The 20,692-nt window shown below is 40.4% G+C and overlaps 1 protein-coding gene across 1 annotated transcript in view; it reads right to left on the bottom strand.

The window, feature by feature from the left end:
• LOC148477523 (contactin-associated protein-like 2) overlaps positions 1-20,692 on the bottom strand; it is a 1,966,667-nt gene that overhangs the window by 686,336 nt on the left and 1,259,639 nt on the right. The window contains exon 10 of the mRNA XM_088456633.1: positions 12,181-12,352. Within this exon, the coding sequence (XP_088312759.1) occupies positions 12,181-12,352 (172 nt within the window). The remainder of the gene's footprint in view (positions 1-12,180; positions 12,353-20,692) is intronic.

The raw sequence follows: 20,692 nt of genomic DNA, 5'->3' as shown, positions 1-20,692 counted from the left end.
ACTTTAAGTACTTAGATAAATTGTTATATCCATTGCTACAGTATATTTTCCTATTCATCATTTTAGATATACAGTATTTGTAATAAACACATTACAAAGGCAGAAATTAACTGAAATACTAAAATCTGTAAAATTTTGCACTTACGCTGGATACACACTATGCAATAATTAGGCCGAAAAGCCCATTTCAAGCCGTTTGGCCCCAGAATTGTTTAGTATGTACACCTCACTCGGGGCTGACAGCCATTTGGATTGGCTCATCTGATCTGGGCTGCCTTGACATTTTTCAAAAGCTGATGAGCTAATTTCCATAGCAGCATATCAAGTGTTATCCTTTCATTGTCTATTGACTAGTGTGTACATTAGTTTTTACACTGGTGATAATTGAGCAGTCGAACAGATCATTAGTACATTGCTAAGGTGTATGTCTAGCTTTAGACTGAAATCTGCTCCCAATATCCCCTATAAAGATACACTGTAGTGCTTTTAGTGAATTAAATGCAAGTTGCTTACGTTATTTAAATTGGGCTGTTGTAGAACATAAACACCAGGGAATCAGTATGTAATACCGCCGGCCACATAACGTATTGCTAACCTTACTCCCTACCCTAACCCTAACCCTCCTTTAGGGATACCTACCCCTAACCTCCCCCCCTAGTGCTTAAACCTACCCCCCCTTGCCCACAGCCTAACCCTAAGTCTCTCGGGGGGGTGCCTAACCCTAACCTCCCCCTGGGGGTGCCTAACCCTAACCCCCCTTCCCGTAGCCTAAACCTAACCCTCCCAGGGTGGTGCCTAACCCTAAGTCCCCCTGGGAGCCCTAAAACCTAACCCTCACCATCCGCGGCTGTCCGCGCCCGGTACCCGGCTTACCTTCATTCAGTATGCCGGGCGTCAGGCTCCTGGAGTAGGTCTAATGACAGTCGTCAGGATTTTGATGCCTGTCATTAGTACCTTGCCGGGATTGGACAGTCGGGAAGCCGGTGGGCGGCATTTCGACCATCGGCTTCCGGACTGCGTCCTCACACAAGATATAGTTGACACCACGTAAATTATAGCCATCAGGATATCTTCATTAGGCTATATACTCAAAGGAGTTTTAGGTGCACTTTCAACAGCAGCTGGTCAGAGGGTAGTCAGTCCTCTATAATATCATATAAATATATAAACAAAAAAACAGTGCTGGCTAGAAAAAGGTTAATATTTCATATAGACGGTATTGTTATAAAAATATTCTATTATATTGTTATCAATTTAAATCCAAAATGGTATACACATTGGAACTTTTTATCTTTTATTATTAATTTTTACAGCATTTATTTTCTTACATAATACCATTTTGGATTTAAATTGATAACAATATAATAAAATATTTTTGTAACAATACCGTCTATATAAAATATTAACCTTTTTCTAGCCAGAGCTGTTTTTTTGTTTATTTATCTTCATTAAGCTCACTGTTCAGGACCTATGCTTTTGTTTACACAGATTTTCAATTAATGTAAACGATGGCCAAACTTCTATTGAATTTATGCAAGTTGTGCTGGGTGCACACTATAAGATATGTCGTTCAATCAGTGGATGAACGACATATCGCATAGCGCATCTGTACATGTGTACAGAAGATATATCTGGGAACGATATCGTACACAGAAAAACTGCATGGGTCCTGCAGCACAAGCTATGCCGATATTTCTTGCAGATGTATCGGGGGATCTGCATGTATGCATGGGCGACAAGCCAACCGCCCATACACTTGCTGCAGGAACCGCTGACACTGAAAATTAAATGCCAGGTCAGTCATAGTGTCAGCCCAGACAAATTGAGCGGCAGATTGGTAAGTTTATATTGGCTTACCAAACGGCCGCTTGGTCTGGGACCAGATATGTACCCAGCTGTAGGCAGATACAGGCCAAAATCAATTATCTTTTGTTACACACCTGGGGATACAGAAAGTGCTCACATGGTACAGTACGACAGACTTCCTGTGAAAAGTCTCCATCTACTCTACAACCTTAGATACATGCTTACACTCTAGCTGGGTCACACCCTAGAACACAACTATATACAGTACAGTACTGTCCAAAAGTTTTAGGCAGGTGTGGAAAAAATGCTGCAACGTAAGAATGCTATCAAAATTAGAAGTTGTAATATTTTAATAATTTATTTTTATTTTCAGAGTGAGCAGTAAGGTACAGTTGCTCCGAAAAACAACTATCCCTGCAAACACTAGAACAGCTGATTCTGTCGCTAATTAGTAGTGGTAGAATTTTACACTGCTGGGTCTAACCTGGCAGTGTTAAAGCAAATTAGTTTACGCATGCACACTGCCATAAAGGGTGCAGTGCCAGTGATGGTGGAGGGATCCAAACAGATCAATCTTTGTAACCTGGAGATCCTTCCCACAGGAAGGAGCAGAGCTCCGCTTGCCATCTAGAGATGGCATAGGTTCCCACAGTCTGAAAACTTTGCTGAATTGGGCCTTTAATATCAATGTACAGTATGGGCACGTTATTTAAAACACATGGCCACTAGTTCTTCTACTTGAAACACATTTTCTAAAATGTCTGTTAATTCTAGGCTTTATTTTTCAATGTTTAATATTTTTGGTATTTGGATATATTCTGTGTTCCAAGAAATACGGAGGTTTTCCTTGTGGACTGGATATAACCCGTTTCCTCCATAAATGTAAAGAACTCTTTTGTAAAGCTCTTATATTCTATAGCTGCAGTGCCCACCAAAGATCCCCTTTTGTTTTCTAACTTCACTTAAGGGATAAGTGGGATGAATTATTAATTATTATTATTATTTATGTTAAAGTCCCAGGGATATTACAATTTAGTTTTTGGTCCAGAATAAAAGGTAATCTTTCAACGTTAACAAATATAAATATAAAATTTCCACTACTAAGTGGACCACACATATAGTAAAATCCATATGCCACTGAACATGTGTGGCAAGCTTTGTTTGTTATATACAGTAACACTTCAACTAATGTCTTAATGTCTAAGGTATTCAGAAGAATGCCTACATTTCAGTCCCTGGTTCACTATGTTTAGAATTTAGAGATTAATTGCCCCATTGTGTAAAATACAGACATCCAATCAACTTTATCAATGACTTTGCACTGAGCCGTGTAAAAACTGCATCTGGTATTTAGAGTAGAACATTCATTTGACAGTTGTACCCATTGTACACAAACAGCTAGAACATTGGCACACTATTTTTCGTCCTCTGCAAAATTTCTGCTGATAGCACTGATTTCCTTCCCGAAATATTCTGCCAAAACTGATCTCATTTAGTAATTCCCTGGGACCTCAATTGTGGAAAAGATACAAATATCTTTAAGATGAAATGAGACAAACATGCATGCAAAGTAACTAAAGAACTACACTTGTCCCATTATTTTCCATGTATCAGCTTTGAAAATAATTCAGGGTACATTTTGATATGTCCTTTTTTTCACTGCAGAAAAAGAACTTCAATAAAATAGCAAAGAAGTTTAACATTTAAAAAAAAAAAACACTTTCAGACTTTAATAACTGTTATAATAGGTATATTTTATTTTATCTAAAGTATAGTAATAATAATTATCATCAAAATCATCATCACCACTATTTTGAATATTATTATGACTATTATGATTATTATTATTATTATTATTATTATTATTATTATTAGTAGTAGTAGTAGTAGTAGTATTAATAATATTATGTTTTCTATATTGATGCCACTTTATTACATGATCTACTATTAGTAGTCTGACATATGACCCACAAACTGTTTGCCTAGGTTGGACCAACTCCACACTCTTCTACTATCTTTTATCTTGTTTTGGTATTTGGTGGAGGAAGGTGGCAGAGGGCTGCTACTCACAGCTGCTCCATATACTGTAGGTGATAGGTGTCTGTGCAGAATTAATGGTTGGGCACAGTCTCCGTAACTCAATATCATTTAGTGGGCAGTGGGTCCCTCCTCTACTAGACAAAGTAAGGTAAAAGTATTGTTGCAAAATGTGGGGACACAATATGTTTTGCAGGGGAGATGGGGCAAAATCATGTGCAACAAGGGGTAGGTTGAGGGGCACAATGTATATGGCATGCATATTATGATGCTCACTGTATTGTATTGTGGTCACAAAACTATCCTCTGTGTTGCATAAATGTCTATAGAATGTTATCTGCATTGTATATCATTTAAAGTTTTTTTAGAATTCCCACTATATTGCAAAAGCTCACTACCATGCTCTCCATGTTGTATAGCAGTCACTAGAATGCTTATTGTGTTGTATAATGGCAGGGCCGGATTAAGGCTTGTGAGGGCCCCGGGGCAAGTAAGTTGTGGGTGCCCCCCAATAAAATTGACATCCTGCCATTATGCTCCTTATGTTGCCCCACACTGCTCCCCTTTATATGACACATGGTGCTCCCCAATGTGCCCCCTATATGCTACACTGTGCCCTCCCCATTATGCCCCACAGCACCTGCTGAATGGTATAAAGTGCCCATTCCCCCATGCCCCTGAGTACCCACCTCCTCGGGCTGGCTTCTCGAATGCTTCCGGCTGTGTTTTATGCATGCACAGTGCATAGAGTGCAGAGTGGTTCTTGAGTCCCCTCATTAGCGCCAGGGACCTCATTACGCTGATGAGGGGACTCGCGAGCAACTTTGTGCTGTCAGCAGCACTGACTGTGCATGCAGAACACAGAGTCGCGGAAGCCACCGTCCAGGAACAGGCATCACACTGACTCTGTGTGGGGGCCCCTCTGTGTCTGGGTGTCGCACCCCATTAATTTGGCCCTGTATAGTGGTCACTAGCATGTTCTGTTGTATGGCAGTGGCTAGAATGCTCTTTGTATTGTATAGTAGTCATTAGCATGCTCTCTATGATGTATAGCAGTCACAAGAATCCTCTCTGTATGGTATAGTGGTCTACCATACTATATAGTATGCACTCTATCTTGTATAGCAGCCACCTAAAATGCTCTTTGTATTGTATAGTGGTCACTAGCATAATCTCTATTTTATATAGCAGGTAGTAGAATGCTCTTTGTATACTCTTCACATTGTACAGTGGTTATTAGCAAGCTCTCTTTGGATGGTATAGTGGTCACTAGCAAGTTCTCAATGTTGTATAGCTGTCACTAGAATGCTTTTTGTATCATATAGTGGTTCCTTACATACTCTCTATGTTGTATAGCAGTCATTAGCATGCTCTCTATGTTGTACAGCAATCAGTAGAGTGTTCTTTGTACATTATGTTATAGTGGTTATTTGCATACTCTCCTACAGGTTCCTCCTACAGGTTCCCTTTCTAGCTCAGGTGCCCACACCATCATTAAACTCTATTCATATCAGTCCCCCAAATTAATCTTACCGCCACGTCACAGCAACCTGGATAAACTTATTCACATCTCCCCCACAAATGCTATCTCTCTATCCTGTGCCCTCTGGAATGCCAGGTCAGTCTGTAATAAACTGGACCCCACCCATGACCTTTTTATCGCCAACTCTCTGAATCTCCTAGCCATCACTGAAACTTGGATCTCACCCTCTGACACCACTTCTGCTGCTCTATCCTCTGGGGGCCTTGCCTTCTCCCACACCCCCCGGCCTGGGGGTCGCCATGGTGGTGGTGTTGGAGTCCTTCTGTCCACCAGTTATTCCTACCAGCTAATACCCTCTGAACCATCCCTTACATTCCCCACATTTGAGGTTCATGCTATACGCCTCTTCCAACCAGTAAACCTCAGAGTAGCTGTCATTTACCGTACCCCTGGCTCTCCCTCCAAATTCCTTGACAACTTCGCTTCCTGGCTCCCTCACTTTCTCTCCTCTGATCTTCCCTCCATTATCCTAGGTGATTTTAATATTCCTATTGATATTCCCACAGAATCCTCTGCAGCTAAACTCCTTACCCTCACCTCTTCATTTGGTCTCGCCCAATGGACCTCCTCACCCTCCCATGTGAGTGGGCACTCACTTGACCTGGTCTTTACTCACCATTGTGATATTTCTGATAACTCCAATTGCCCATTCCCCCTCTCTGACCATCACCATCTCTCTTTTAACCTATCCCTCTCTCCTTCCCCTCCTCTAACTCCTAAGGCTACCATTACTAAGTGTAATATTGAGGCTATAGACACTGTTGCTTTTTCCTCCTTGCTGGACTCTCTTCTCTCCCCTATCATTTCTCTCTCCTGTCCTGAACAAGCTACTTCCCTGTACAATTCCTCCCTTACTTCTGCTCTTGATTCTGTTGCTCCAGCAATAACTACTCACCCTCGCAGATCCACACCACAACCCTGGCATTCCAAATGCACCAGATACCTACAAAAGTGTTCAAGAATTGTAGAGCGTCAGTGGAGAAAGTCACGCTCTAAGGCTAACTTCCTCCATTTCAAATTTATTCTCTCTTCCTACAGTGCTGCCCTGTCTCTCTCCAAACAAACATATTTCAAGAACCTCATCTCCTCCCAGTCCTCAAACCCCCAGTGTCTCTTTGCCACTTTCAACTCCCTACTCTGTCCTTCCCCTCCTCGCCTTCCCTCCTCGCTCTCTGCCCTCGACTTTGCCACCTACTTTACATCTAAAATTGACTCCATACTTGAGGACATCATATCCCATCAGACCCTCAGCACTCCTCCCCCTCCTTGCCCTTACCACCCCTCCCCTTCTGTCTCACCAACTCTGACATCCTTCTCCCCTGCTTCTGGAGAGGAGTCATGGCCCTCATCCGGTCCTTGCCTCCTTCCACCTCCCCTCTTGACCCTATCCCTTCCCGTCTCCTCTCTCACCTGTCTCCTTCTGCCTGTTCCCATCTGGCTCACCTCCTTAATCTCTCCCTATCATCTGGCACTGTCCGTTCTGCATTCAAACATGCTCTTGTCTCCCCTATTCTTAAAAAACCTACCCTTGATCCTAACATACTTTCCAACTATCGACCCATCTCTCTTCTCCCTTTTGCTTCCAAACTCCTTAGCGTATTGTCTACAACCGCCTTACCACCTTTCTTTCCTCCCACTCCCTCCTTGACTCATTTAAATCTGGCTTCCGATCTCTCCACTCCACTGAAACTGCCCTCACGAAAGTCAGCAACGACCTCCTTGCTGCCAAATCCAAGGGACTCTACTCTCTGCTCATTCTCCTTGACCTCTCTGCTGCATTTGACACTGTAGACCACCCTCTCCTCCTGCAAATCCTTTACTCTCTCGGTTTACATGACACTGCCCTCTCCTGGCTTTCCTCCTACCTCTCTGATCGTTCCTTCGCTGTGTCCTATCATGACTCCTCTTCCCCTCCACTTCCACTAAAGGTAGGAGTTCGCCAAGGTTCTGTTCTTGGACCTCTCCTTTTCTCCCTATATACATCCTCTTTAGGTGAACTCATTAACTCCTTTGGCCTCCAATATCATCTCTATGCAGATGATACTCAAATTTACCTTTCCACCCCTGAGCTCTCCCCCTCACTCTTTACCTGTATCTCCAACTGTCTCTCTGCTGTCTCTTAGTGGATGTCCCAGCACTTTCTTAGACTTAACTTGTCTAAGACTGAGCTGATCATCTTCCCACCCTCGTCCACTACATCACTTTCCACAATTTCATTATCTATTGATGGCACAACTATCTCCTCTAGCCCCAAAGTGCGCTGTCTTGGAGTTATCCTAGACACCTCTCTCTCCTTTAAACTGCACATTCAGCACCTCTCGCAGTCCTGCCATTTTCACCTAAAAAATATCTCCAGGAATAGACCCTTCCTCTCCCAGGATGCCACTAAAACCCTCATCCACTCACTGGTCATATCCAGATTGGACTACTGTAACCTTCTCCTAGCTGGTCTCCCAGTCTTTCACCTCTCTCCACTACAGTCTGTTCTCAATGCTGCTGCTCAGCTCATCTTCCTCTCCAGATGTTCTACATCTGCTTCCCCTCTCCTTCAAGCCCTACACTGGCTCCCCTTCCCCTTCAGATGCCAATTCAAGGTTCTTACATTTGCCTACAAAGCCCTCACCAAATCCTCTCCCGCATACATTTCTGACCTTCTCTCGCTTCACACTCCCGTCCGCCCACTTCGCTCACCTAATGCATGCCGCCTCTCTTGCCAACTGATTACTTCCTCCCACTCCCGCATCCGAGATTTTGCCCGTGCTGCTCCCTACCTTTGGAATGCTCTCCCTCTCCCTATCAGACTCTCCACCTCTGTACAAATCTTCAAACAGGCTCTCAAGACCCACTACTTCATCAAGGCCTTTCAGCACTCATCCTAACCCACCTCATGCTCTTTCCTTCCTATCTTCCCCTTCTGTGTCATGCCTGTCTGTCTGCCCGCCCCTCCCCTTAGAATGTAAGCTCTCATGAGCAGGGACCTCTTCCCTCATGTGCTTCTCTTTACATTTTCTTCTACTCTCTACTACCCATTAGGGCACCTTACATGGGACCGCCAACTCCCGGCAGCTTATTGTGAGTGCTTTAATCACTATTTCAGCAATGTATATAAGTCGTGTCCTTGTCCTGCACTGTAATGTACTGTAAGTTACTTGTTTCTTGTTCACCTATTAGTTCTATGTACTATGTAAGGCGCTGCGGAACACTTGTGGCGCCATATAAATAAAGGATAATAATAATAATACTCTTTATGTTTTATAGTGGTCACTGGAATGCATAAACATCAAGTAACATCGGACCCATATGCACAGTTAATGCAGGTCAGACCTTACTCCAGAATTGCTTACTTCTGCGCATGCTATGAGTCCTCAAGCGGCGTCTTGAATCGCAGTGACTAATTTATGCATGCCCATGCGTTGAATCGCACTGGCAAGCTTGCGTTCGCCCAACCACTCTCCCGTCACCACCCACATAAGGCATTACCTGTCAATCAGTCTTCAATGGGTCTGCATAGCCTCTGCGGTCACAGTCCCGATCGCAGTGTCTGGTACGCGCAATGCAATGCATACGCATGCGCAGTGCGAATTAATTGACCGATTGCGTGCACATAAGCAACTGCATTCCATTTTAAGTAACTTATATAAAAGACAATATAAATGTATATTATTAAAGCTATTTGTTCATTTTTTTTATTCTGTGAAGTTTTGATGTCATATGCTTATACAAACACCTCATCACACTGCTGCTGTAAAGGACTGAACCTGTGATATTCAGGCTAATTTTATACAAACATTTGGTATGGCTGCATATTTTATTATTAGGTGCTCGCAGTTATCCACTCTGTTTACCTGCACATAAAATAAGTGCTAATGTGACATTAGCATTAATCTGTTCCTCTTTTGCCAAACATAGTGTTTAATGTGTGTTAAATTCCTACAGGTCCACATGTACATGTCATGAAAGGAAGCTCCAAGCTGTTACCTCACTTGTTTTATAGTTTGTAAAATAATTAAAGATTTAAGAATATAGCTGGATGCAGAATATATATTATTGCCAAATGGCTGAAATAATAATAATGGATTCTATATACAATCTGAATATAGCATTTCCATTTTACAAACTATAAAAAGAATGTTTGGATACAAGATTGTAATACCTGCAGTGCCCTTTATCTGCCTAATCATGAGGAAGCTGGTGATTATCATTTCCAGGTGGAGTGAGAAAAAGATTTGTATAAATAAGAGTTTAACATGCTGTAAAAGGTGAGTGAATAGCAGGAGTGTGAATAACAGTCATGCCTTTGTGATCTCACTTATTTTGAAGTGCTAAGAGGAAATGGATTTTCAAGTTCTGTTTATTCATAAATACACTTGTTTATATCTTCAAGACAGTTGTTTAACTTCTTAAGGCCCCCATACATCAGCAATTGATTGCAGCAATCGTGCAATTTGCAATTGTGTATAAAAATCTTTCCCTTTGTGGCAATTTTGCAATCTGCAAGCGATTGAAAATGGGAAAGATTTTTATACACAATCGATTGCAAATTGCACGATTGCTACAATCAATTGCTGATGTATGGGGGCCTTTACTTTAAAGCAGTATGTGATTGGTGGATATGTCTCACAACCAGAGCCGTAACTAGACATTTTTGGTGCCCTGTGCCAGAAAGAGCAAAGGTGCCCCCCATATTGTAAACAGGGACAATGCCACACAGTAGAAATCCCCTCCCCCTTACACATTATGCCACACAGTGGAAATCCCCTCCCCCTTACACATTATGCCACACAGTAGAAATCCCCCCTTACATATTATACAACACAGCAGAAATGCCCTTCCCCTTACACATTATGCCACACAGTAGAAATCCCTTCTTACACATTATGCCACACAATAGAAATCCTCCCTACACATTATGCCACACAGTGGAAATCCCCTCCCCATTATACATTATGCCACACAGTAGAAGTCTCCTCCCCGTTACTCCTTACGCCACACAGTAGAAATCTCCCCCTTACACATTATGCCAAACAGTAGAAATCCCCTCCCCCTTACACATTATGCCACACAGTAGAAATCCCCCTTACACATTATGCCACACAGTAGAACCCCCCCTTAAATGTTATGGCACACAGTAGAATCCTTCCCCCCCAGGTCTCTCTCCTATATTCAGCACTTACTCGTATGACAGCTCCTCAGTGTGTCACTGTGGGAGCCAGGGGAAGATGTAGTCTCCATCTCTGCCAATGCCGCCTTGTCTGCAGTCCAACGCTGACGGAACGGCTCATCAGCGTAGGGTACTGTGGGACTGGACTGGGAGAGCCATAATGACATCTCTCCCAGTCCCTGAAGACACCACAGGAGAGGAGGGGGTGGAGCACACAAGACAGGCAGCTGCAGAGCTGCCTGCTTAAATGTGTATTAGCAGCTTTGCTCCTGGTAAAGGAGGAGCCTGGCACAGTGTTACTATTAAACATAGTTTGTTGATGGCAGAAGATAGCTAGTGGTGGCGGTACCTACTTGATTGGTGATCGTGGGTGGAGATGGCTGGTTCCGCCCACAGGGCATGTGCGCTGTGTGCAGGTGCACTAGCTGCTCCATTTTAGTTATGGCCCTGCTCATAACCAATCAGATGCAGCCGTCTGTCACTTAACATTTCCTATTAACCAAGCATTTTGAGCACTAAACAGGTCTCTCTTTAATATACGAGTACAGAATAAGACAATTTTACTGACAAGTTTAGACAAATATACTGCTACACTATTTTGGGATATTATTATGTGTTATAATATCTATAAGTATCTTAATGTAAGGATGTGTTATAAAAAGTTCTGCAAAAATAATCTGGACGTGAGATATACTAATCTACACAGGAAATAATTTACTAATAAACTATAAATGTGCAGGAACCCACACCAACTAATTAACAGTTAGATTTGTTTGAACAAATGCAATTAAAAGATTGAATGTAAATTTCCATCCACAGGGCCATAACAAGGGATGTGTGACTGGTGCCGCTGAGACAGAGAAGGTGACATGGTACCATGACAACTTGCTGGTTGCCAGGAGAGGTTCCTCGCTACACTGAAAGGCACATAGTGAATCTTTAGTATCTTTAGTATGTGCCAGACACCCATCTTTCTTCTCCAGTGCTCTCTGGGGATTTGTTATTTAACATCATTACATCTCATGTGTCAGGAGGCGGTGCACCTCTGCGCCCGGCTACAACACTCTCCATCCAGGTTCCATCATTGTGACTAAAGAAGGTACCTTCATCCAAAGTCTACAGTGTTTGTAAGTAGTGAGTTCGTGAATGTTTATGTTGTCATTTAGAAAGGCCTGTGTGTCCACAATTCATCAACTTTTATAATGAATATGTCTGCAGTATCCCTGGTGTGCGTCCATGTCCTCTATTACTTTGGATACTTTTCTGCTTTTATCAACATTTAAAGTTTTGTTTTACACACTTTTCAAAATTGTTTGTGTTTACATGTTACTGAATTTAGGTATATTATACTTCTTAATTGGTACACTTCAATTTAATTTAACAAATACAGCCTAGAAAATAAGATAGTAAGAATTGATTTATTTGTACAGTTATAGGAATTGTAAATTCTGAAAATAGGGACATTTTTGTGGAAACTTGTGACTGCTCATGGTAATTAGGCTTACAATGGAAACATAATGGAGTGGAGTGATAACTGCTGTCCCAAAATATTTTAGCTTATGAATAAATATGTTAGATAGACACCTCTAAGATGTATTCCACATTAGTTCAGAAAAAGCTTTTGTTCTCCTACCTGTCAATGATTGCACACATGTCAATGCTGATGTTTGCAAAGCTCCCTTGCTTCCCTTGCTCTATGGAGTGAAGGTCAACCAGCTGGTTATCCACATGGATAAGCTGCATGCACCCTTGAAATGAATTCTTGAACAAGGGGTGATCAGAGTTGTTTGTCTTGTAGTAGAAACCTGAGAAGATATAAAAATTTCAAAGAGTAAGTCAAATATTTGAGACATCCTACAAGTACAGTTAATAGATTTTTCAACCACAGCTTGTCCATGTATGCCTTCTTCGTCATCAGAGAAAATATATGCTTACCAAACCAGGAACTGAAAAAAAAAATGCCTAGGATATTTTTGTAACAGTGAGATATTATGAAAAACAATACAAAATTATAAAAATTATGTATTTATTGGATTCATTAAATTTCACAAAATAATATTATATATATATATATATATATATATATATATATACACTACAGTTTTCTTGCAGAATAGATCGATTATGTAATATTTTGCCCTTCTGCTCCACGGAAGGTTTCTGTCCTCCCTGAGCTAGCCTTAGGACACCTGCGTTATGGTTTGTCAGATGTACCGCCCTAGTCAAACTCCCCACCTGCCACTGTCCCCGGAGCTGGTCGCGTGCGGGTCTATGTTAAGAATATTTTTTCACATTGAGGGGAATTACATGGGTAGAAGCAGACAAAACCCTCCCCCAAAACAACTAACTAATTTAAATGAATTGTGACTACACAAGACCCCCACAATAAATTCAGCCTCCAAAATATATTATCATATTAGCATATTATCTGTAGTTTGTTACATATATATGAATAGGAAATCATAAAGTGTTTATTTCAAAGAGTATTTAGTATTTTTGCACAATTTTATATTGTAGATCTTGCGTCAATATGCATTGACATGAATTTATGTTTCACTAATGCCTATGACTGTGTTAGAGCATGTAAGCACACACTTTTACACTAGGAGGATCTGTGGAAGATCGTCTCTGATCTTACAATATCTCAGCTTGATGATTAGGAAATATAGTGCTTCCCAGTTACCTTAAAAGTGTTGCATAGCAAGAATGATGCCAATGCATCTATATTACAGCTAGTACTGAGAGTATTTGAATAGCTGCACATAACTAGTCAGTTGTGTGGGTTCTGCACTGAACACTCAGCAAAGTATTCTTGCAATAAATCCTGCCATATGTAGTAAGAGAGATGAGTACAAACTGGCTTGGACACTTTTGAAGTTGCTTGAACAGACTCGAACATGGTTAAAATGACTTAAACATGATCAAACCTGTTTTTCTTTCCTAATTTATTTTACCAGTTCTAAAATTCGAGAAATGCCAACAAATGTCCAAGCATCTATACTTTTCATACAACCAAGTACTTCCCAACATTGAGGAGCAGAAGTAAATCAGACAAATTTGATTTAACCAAGGCCATGCCAGATCTGCAAACTCGCACCCAAACTTCATTACATAATACAAAATGGCCAACTTCAATCCTGTTGGGCACTGAAAATTGGGACAGTGGCTGGGTTTATATATGTGTCCATATTTACATATGGAAGTATTTAGACAGTACTTCTTCCAATATGCAGAAGAGTATAGCCGTGATCACTGGAGGTGGAGCTGTAACTGTGACCTTGAGTATCGGAGCACAGTGAAGGACAGACACTTCTACTTGATAAGATTGTCATTGCTTATTATACAGATTTGGTACTGTTATATTTTCCAATTGGCTGGTATTGCCTCTGATGGCTGATTGCCATCCTTAATTAGACAGATATTGCAAAAATAAAAAAATAAATCTGGAACACCACAAATAATCAATAAAGCATGGCTGACATGTCTGATAGATGTATGGATTGTTATCTTCCCCTTTAATTAACAATAAAGCTAATGTCATTAAAACAAATGGTAAGCCCTTGAAGACTGTCTTCTTTCCTAGAACACGATTTTCAGTTAGTATTGAACAGAGCCCAGTGGAATTTGGCCATCAGTATTTCTGTAATAATGGGAATCACTCAATGAAATATTGTTTTCTATTGATAGGTCAAACATAGACCTCTACAAATCAGTGGCTTGCAGTCAGAACCTGGTGATTGCTTATGTTTAATTACTTCTATTCTGACATTTGAAGTAAAATTACTTAATATAAAGCCTATAAGCTGAACAGTAATGAAACACTATTGGGAAGAAAATGTGTTTCTATAACGAGCATCAGTGAGACACTGTCACTAACCCCCGGCTGTGAGACACAGGCAGTAATTGTCTAATGCTTCCACTGGATGCCTGTGTACAGATATCGCAAACACTCTAATTGAATAACAAAGAAAAAATAATGCTTATAATCAATGAGATAAATATATGTGAGTCTCATCTATATAAAAGCATACTGCATGTTTTTTTTTTTACTGCATTTACAAATGAGAAGAAAAAAAATAATGGGCCAGCATTCCAGAATCCTGACAGCTCTGCGTGATTTGCAAGGTAACTTTACATAGGAAACTTTAGTTATTGAAGTGTCATTATTCTGAAGAGACATACTGCTATGTATTCAGGAAATCAATGTGCCTTCTAGATGATTTAGTCCCTGACCATCTGGCAGGTAACTGAAGAGCAGATAGTTTTTCAGGATAGACATTTTTCATATCAATGAAGTGAAGCTGCAACAGTGGATTGAGGCTCATCTATTACACAACAACAAAACTAGAATACCTTTGGCACTCTGCTTGTCTTGAATCTATGAGTTTTGATTTGGAGATAAAGATGAGTTTTCTTGGCTAAATAATAGTCGATTAAATGAATAACCATATTGTTTTATATTTAAGAAATAAAACTTTAAATTAATATAGTTCTGTAGACTCTAGAAAAAGTGTTCTAGGATAACTGCTGGGAACAATAATTCCACTTGGTTCAGCCAGTCCCCTGGAATCCAGTGATGCACTTCTCTCTCCTAATACAGCGTTCTCCTTTCAAATACACAGCATAGTCAATGCAACAACACCATAAACTTCTTATTTGTATGAATGTGGAAGGAGAAGGCAACACATGATTGACTAACTCTATAATTGTAGCCTGATTAATTAAACACAATCCAAATCTACATTGAATTGAATTATTCTTTGAAGTTGATATGAATCAATATTCAACAAGTAAGAATGATGAATAACGCTACCTATGGAATAGATCTTACATGAAACCTACTATTACTTCAAAAATTTACAGTAAGTGGTGGTCTTTCAATATAATGCTCTGCCTTCTCATTAATAGTCCATCTACTTTCACAGCTGCACGAACAATTGGAAAGTCAGTATTGCTAAAATTTTTGTGTCAGACTCAAGATTGTATTGTAAGCTGTGGCCTGAAGACTGCGGGGACCGTTGCACCTCCTGGATGGTTCTGATCAGTGGCGGCTCCAGAGGTGAGGTTGCAGCACAGTCCAAAATTCAAATACGGGAGCCACACCAACTGCCAGTGAGACCCGGCCAGCAATGTTTGGCAGCATTTGAAAGGGCAGTTGATGTGGCTCCCCTATTTGAATTTTGGACTACACTGCAGCCCCAACTCTGGAGTCACCACTGGATACCAGGAATGTTAGGAGAGAATGCGCCCAAAGATTGGAGTTATAGGGGTTGTAAATGATAAGTAACCTTGATGAAGAAGTACGGGGATGTACTTTTTTAGGGCATCATGATGTCTAAAGGCAGCCATGAACATAATAGGCAAGAGTAACAGGAAAGAAAGACATACTTGATCTACATGCAAACCCATTAACTGTTACTTGAAACCAAGTCACAGAGGTGAGGGGTGCAGACTGATTGTGGGGATGAATATATGTAATAAATAAGAAAAAAGTTTATTTTTGGCAAATGTCTTTCATCAAACATTACACAAATCTGCATTTTAATGCCTTACTCAATGATACAACATGCACAACACAGTATACAGTGATTCCTAATTCTTTTTAAAACTTCGGTAACACTGGAAATGAGTGAAGTCTCAATGAAAATTCATGGTAATTGATTTTTTAGGTTATAGGTACAGTCACGAGCTCATATAGTCACAATATAGTAGGTCGCAAAAAATCATGGTATTGGAACATGTATGTGCTATGGGCCTGATTCAGATTAGTATGCAAACCTGATGGTTTGCGTACTACTCCGATATTAGAAACTCGGCGCATGCACACGATCTGTACTCCGCATGTGCTGGTCTTTTACTGTGAGATTAGTAGTTACCCAAAGCCGCAGCCTGATTGACAGGCTGTAGCCATTTCAGGGCGGGGCCGATCTCCAATCCCGGAAAACGGATGTAATGCCCTCATTTCCAGGGAGAGTTGAGGCCAGGGTTTGCATCCTCATGGTTACACAAATTGCTGATGGTCTCGTAGAAGATCCAATTCTGCATCTTAGGACGCAGCACTCGGATCTGAAATGCTGTCAGGAGGCATCTATTTACACCGGATGTCTCCTGCTGCACTGGCATATTAGTTATACGTTATTGCACAGTCGCTTACCGCACATACCGTACAACTCTGAATCAGAATTTATTTATGTAAATAATCCTGGTTGTGTCCCTATTTTTAAAAATACAAAAAATTGTTTTGATTTACCTACTATAGAGGACCTGTCACCTAGCCACAGCAGAGTTTGACATTTTATGGTCTGAAGTAATGTTCATGACATGAGAAGGGAACCTATCATATTACTAGTAATTAATACCTCATAAATATTAATCAGGTAGTGGCTCAGTGATGCCACTGGTACTTAGCAAATGTATAGGCTACATGTGTACGAAAGGTCCAGTCTAGTGTAAATGTTGTGAATGGGAACCACTGTTTACTGGGAAGGTAGATTGGTATAAAATATGTCAATGTGCAGTGAACAACGTAAACATTAAGCTGTTTTAACTTAAAAGAAAATGTAAGAGAGTATTTGATGCTTTAATATTTCCTTTAAGTTTAGTTTCCCTAAAAATGTCACATTAATCGGGCTCATTTATCAGTTTGTTTGAATAAATAAGTTCTGTCTGTGATATTTCTAAGAACTATGATTTTCAAGCGTAGAATGAGGTCAGTGGCCCAAGGTAGGCAACAGAGTGACTTAAAGAAAAATATATTAAGATAAAAGAGAAACACAACAAAGTCCACTCCTTATAAAGCCAATTAGGAATGAACAGGCCCACAGGGGTACAGGGGAAATTCCCAGTGGGCCTCACTGCCCGAGGGCCCCACCCTTTACTCTAGGTTCCAGCCTGTGCATATGTTACAATATACTGCATTCCCAGGATTATGATGTATTCACTACAATGCATAGTTGCTATCAATCTGGTACATTATCACATATCAGTATTTACTGCTATATATATATTTATAAAAGGGCCCACACCATACACTCTATAATGGTTAGCCAAGCTCCTGTGGTGGCTAGACACACCCCCTCTGGTGATTGGTCATATCCCTTTAGCAAGTGCCCCTACTACAGCATTCCCCCGGTGGGCCCTTCATGTCCCAGTCTGACACTGAAGGCAATTACAGTAAATGTGCCTCTACTAAACATGAAATATAGCTCATACTTTCAATGTGTTGCTTTGCAGAAATAAAACAGAAAATGAATCCAGAGAAGTTTAAAGTGACAGCATAAACAATGCAAAATGAAAGATAAACACATCTGATTGTAATGGATCCTTTCTTTAGAACAACTTTCCTATCAACATGTAATGTGGAAAATAGGGTTTTTGTGAGCAGAATGAAATGGTAAATGCTTTAAACTGATTACATATCGTGGAGAAAAATAACAAAAAGTGTACTCTCTAGCAATACATGTTCAAAGAAAATGATTGTGAAGTTTTAGCATTTTTAGCAGCCTGGGTCTGAACTCTAAGGCACTTACTGCAGGTGTTATGGTTAAAGTACTGAGAGATCTGATATTGCAGCCCTAGGTAATGTCTCTGGAGAGTGAAGGAGGCAATTGCTTCCCAAGGATATAGTTAATGTATTGCTACTATTTGTCAATCAATCAGCTCATTTAGTGAACAGCCTAAATGGAATCTATCATGAGAGCAACTACGGCTATAGCTATTTCCCAATGTTCTATCAGGAGATAGAGCTAGCTAGTGGTAAAATACTCCTTTGGCCCATGTCATGAATTAAACATTTTAATTCTCATAAACTCAGAGGCCACTTTATTAGATATACAATGCAAATATCTAATTAGCCAATCATGCAGCAGCAACTCAATGATTGCAAGCATGTATTCATGGTCACTGGGGCAGAGACTGATGTGAATGATTAAATATTCTCTACAAAGCACTGCAAAGTTAATAACTGTTGTTATTATTATTATTATTATTATTATTATTATTATTATTATTATCATTAATAATAATAATAATAATAATAATAATAATAATAATAATGTGGACTGCAAAAATACTCATGAAGCCAGGAGATGTGGGAGTGAACTTAACATGCCCAGTCTATCCCATCCTGGCATTTACACACTCGGAGTCATCCTTGTTTAAAATGGGGAGTATCAACTTTCAAACAATGTGCCCACTTAGTAGTTATTTTTTGGTGATCACATACAATAATTGGGAAGTAGCTTTAACCTACCGAATGTGTTAAAAGGTCCAGACATGTGGGGTCTAAGGCCCAGATCTCACCCATCCTGGCATCAACAAACAAAAGGTTCCTAATTGGATGGCACACCCTACATACTCAGGAATCTCCTTCCTCTGAAAGAAGGGAGTACCCTTTTTCAAACAAAGTGATTATTGACATCAATAAGTCCATGGCAGTGCTGGATTAACGTATGATGGAGGAGGCGGTTGCCCACAGGCCTCAACACATGCAGGACCCCCACTGCACTGTGCAGTGCAGCAGCAGCTGGTATGGGTTGGTGGAGGGGGGATCGTAAGGGGCCCCTACAAGCTATTTGCCCTGGGGCCCCACACAAACCTTAACCGGACCTGCTCCAGGGAGTGTAGTTGTTGTAACTTGCAAGTAAGGAGAGCAGCAAGCTGGGGTGCTGCGTTACCTTAGGCTTCTATATGGATACTATGCACAACTCACTGCTATTAAAAAAGATAAATTTTATAGTATATAATAGAAGGAATGTCATTTTCTGAGATGTATTATAAGCAGAGATGAGCGGTTTGGTTTTGACTTATTTTCACCAAATTAGCGCAAGTCTGAATTTATCTTATTGGCTATCCAAAACACATGAGCCAACGTTCATTTTTGATGTTTTTAACGATTTTTGAAATCTAAACATAACAGAGTAAAACCGAACTGCTCATCTATAATTATTAGAGTGAAGTGTATTCATACAGTGGTCTATGCAGAAGGATAGTCAGTGGAGAAATGAGCTGTTGTTATTGTTATTATTATTATTATTATTATTATTATTATTATTATTATTATCATTATTATTATTATTAATAATAATCATAATAATAATAATGTGGACTGCAAAAATACTCATGAAGCCAGGAGATGTGGGAGTGAACTTAACATGCCCAGTCTATCCCATCCCGGCATTTACACACTCTGAGTCATCCTTGTTTAAAATGGGGAGTATCAACTTTCAAACAATGTGCCCACTTAGTAGTTATTTTTTGGTGATCACATACAATAATTGGGAAGTAGCTTTAACCTACCGAAAGTGTTAAAAGATCCAGACATGTGGGGTCTAAGGCCCAGATCTCACCCATCCTGGCATCAACAAACAAAAGGTTCCTAATTTGATGGCACACCCTACATACTCAGGAATCACCTTCCTCTGAAAAAAGGGAGTACCCTTTTTCAAACAAAGTGATCCATTAGTAACTATTTTTGGCTATCACCAGACAATAATACCCTATACTACAGAAATTGTAAAGAGGTTAATGCACAGATCTTCCCCATCTTGACATCAATAAGTCCATGGCAGTGCTGGATTAACGTATGATTGAGGAGGCGGTTGCCCACAGGCCTCAACACATGGAGGACCCCCACTGCACTGTGCAGTGCAGCAGCAGCTGGTATGGGTTGGTGGAGGGGGGATCGTAAGGGGCCCCTACAAGCTATTTGCCCTGGGGCCCCACACAAACCTTAACCGGACCTGCTCCAGGGAGTGTAGTTGTTGTAACTTGCAAGTAAGGAGAGCAGCAAGCTGGGGTGCTGCGTTACCTTAGGCTTCTATATGGATACTATGCACAACTCACTGCTATTAAAAAAGATAAATTTTATAGTATATAATAGAAGGAACGTCATTTTCTGAGATGTATTATAAGCAGAGATGAGCGGTTTGGTTTTGACTTATTTTCACCAAATTAGCGCAAGTCTGAATTTATCTTATTGGTTATCCAAAACACATGAGCCAACGTTCGTTTTTGACGTTTTTGAAATCTGAACATAACAGAGTAAAACCGAACTGCTCATCTATAATTATTAGAGTGAAGTGTATTCATACAGTGGTCTATGCAGAATGATAGTGAGTGGAGAAATGAGCCAGCTGTGGAAGGAT

Source organism: Taudactylus pleione, unplaced genomic scaffold (assembly GCF_031769625.1).
Source record: "Taudactylus pleione unplaced genomic scaffold, aTauple2 ptg000709l, whole genome shotgun sequence".
Classification (NCBI taxonomy): Eukaryota; Metazoa; Chordata; class Amphibia; order Anura; family Myobatrachidae; genus Taudactylus; species Taudactylus pleione.
This window is presented reverse-complemented; position numbering and strand designations above follow the sequence as displayed.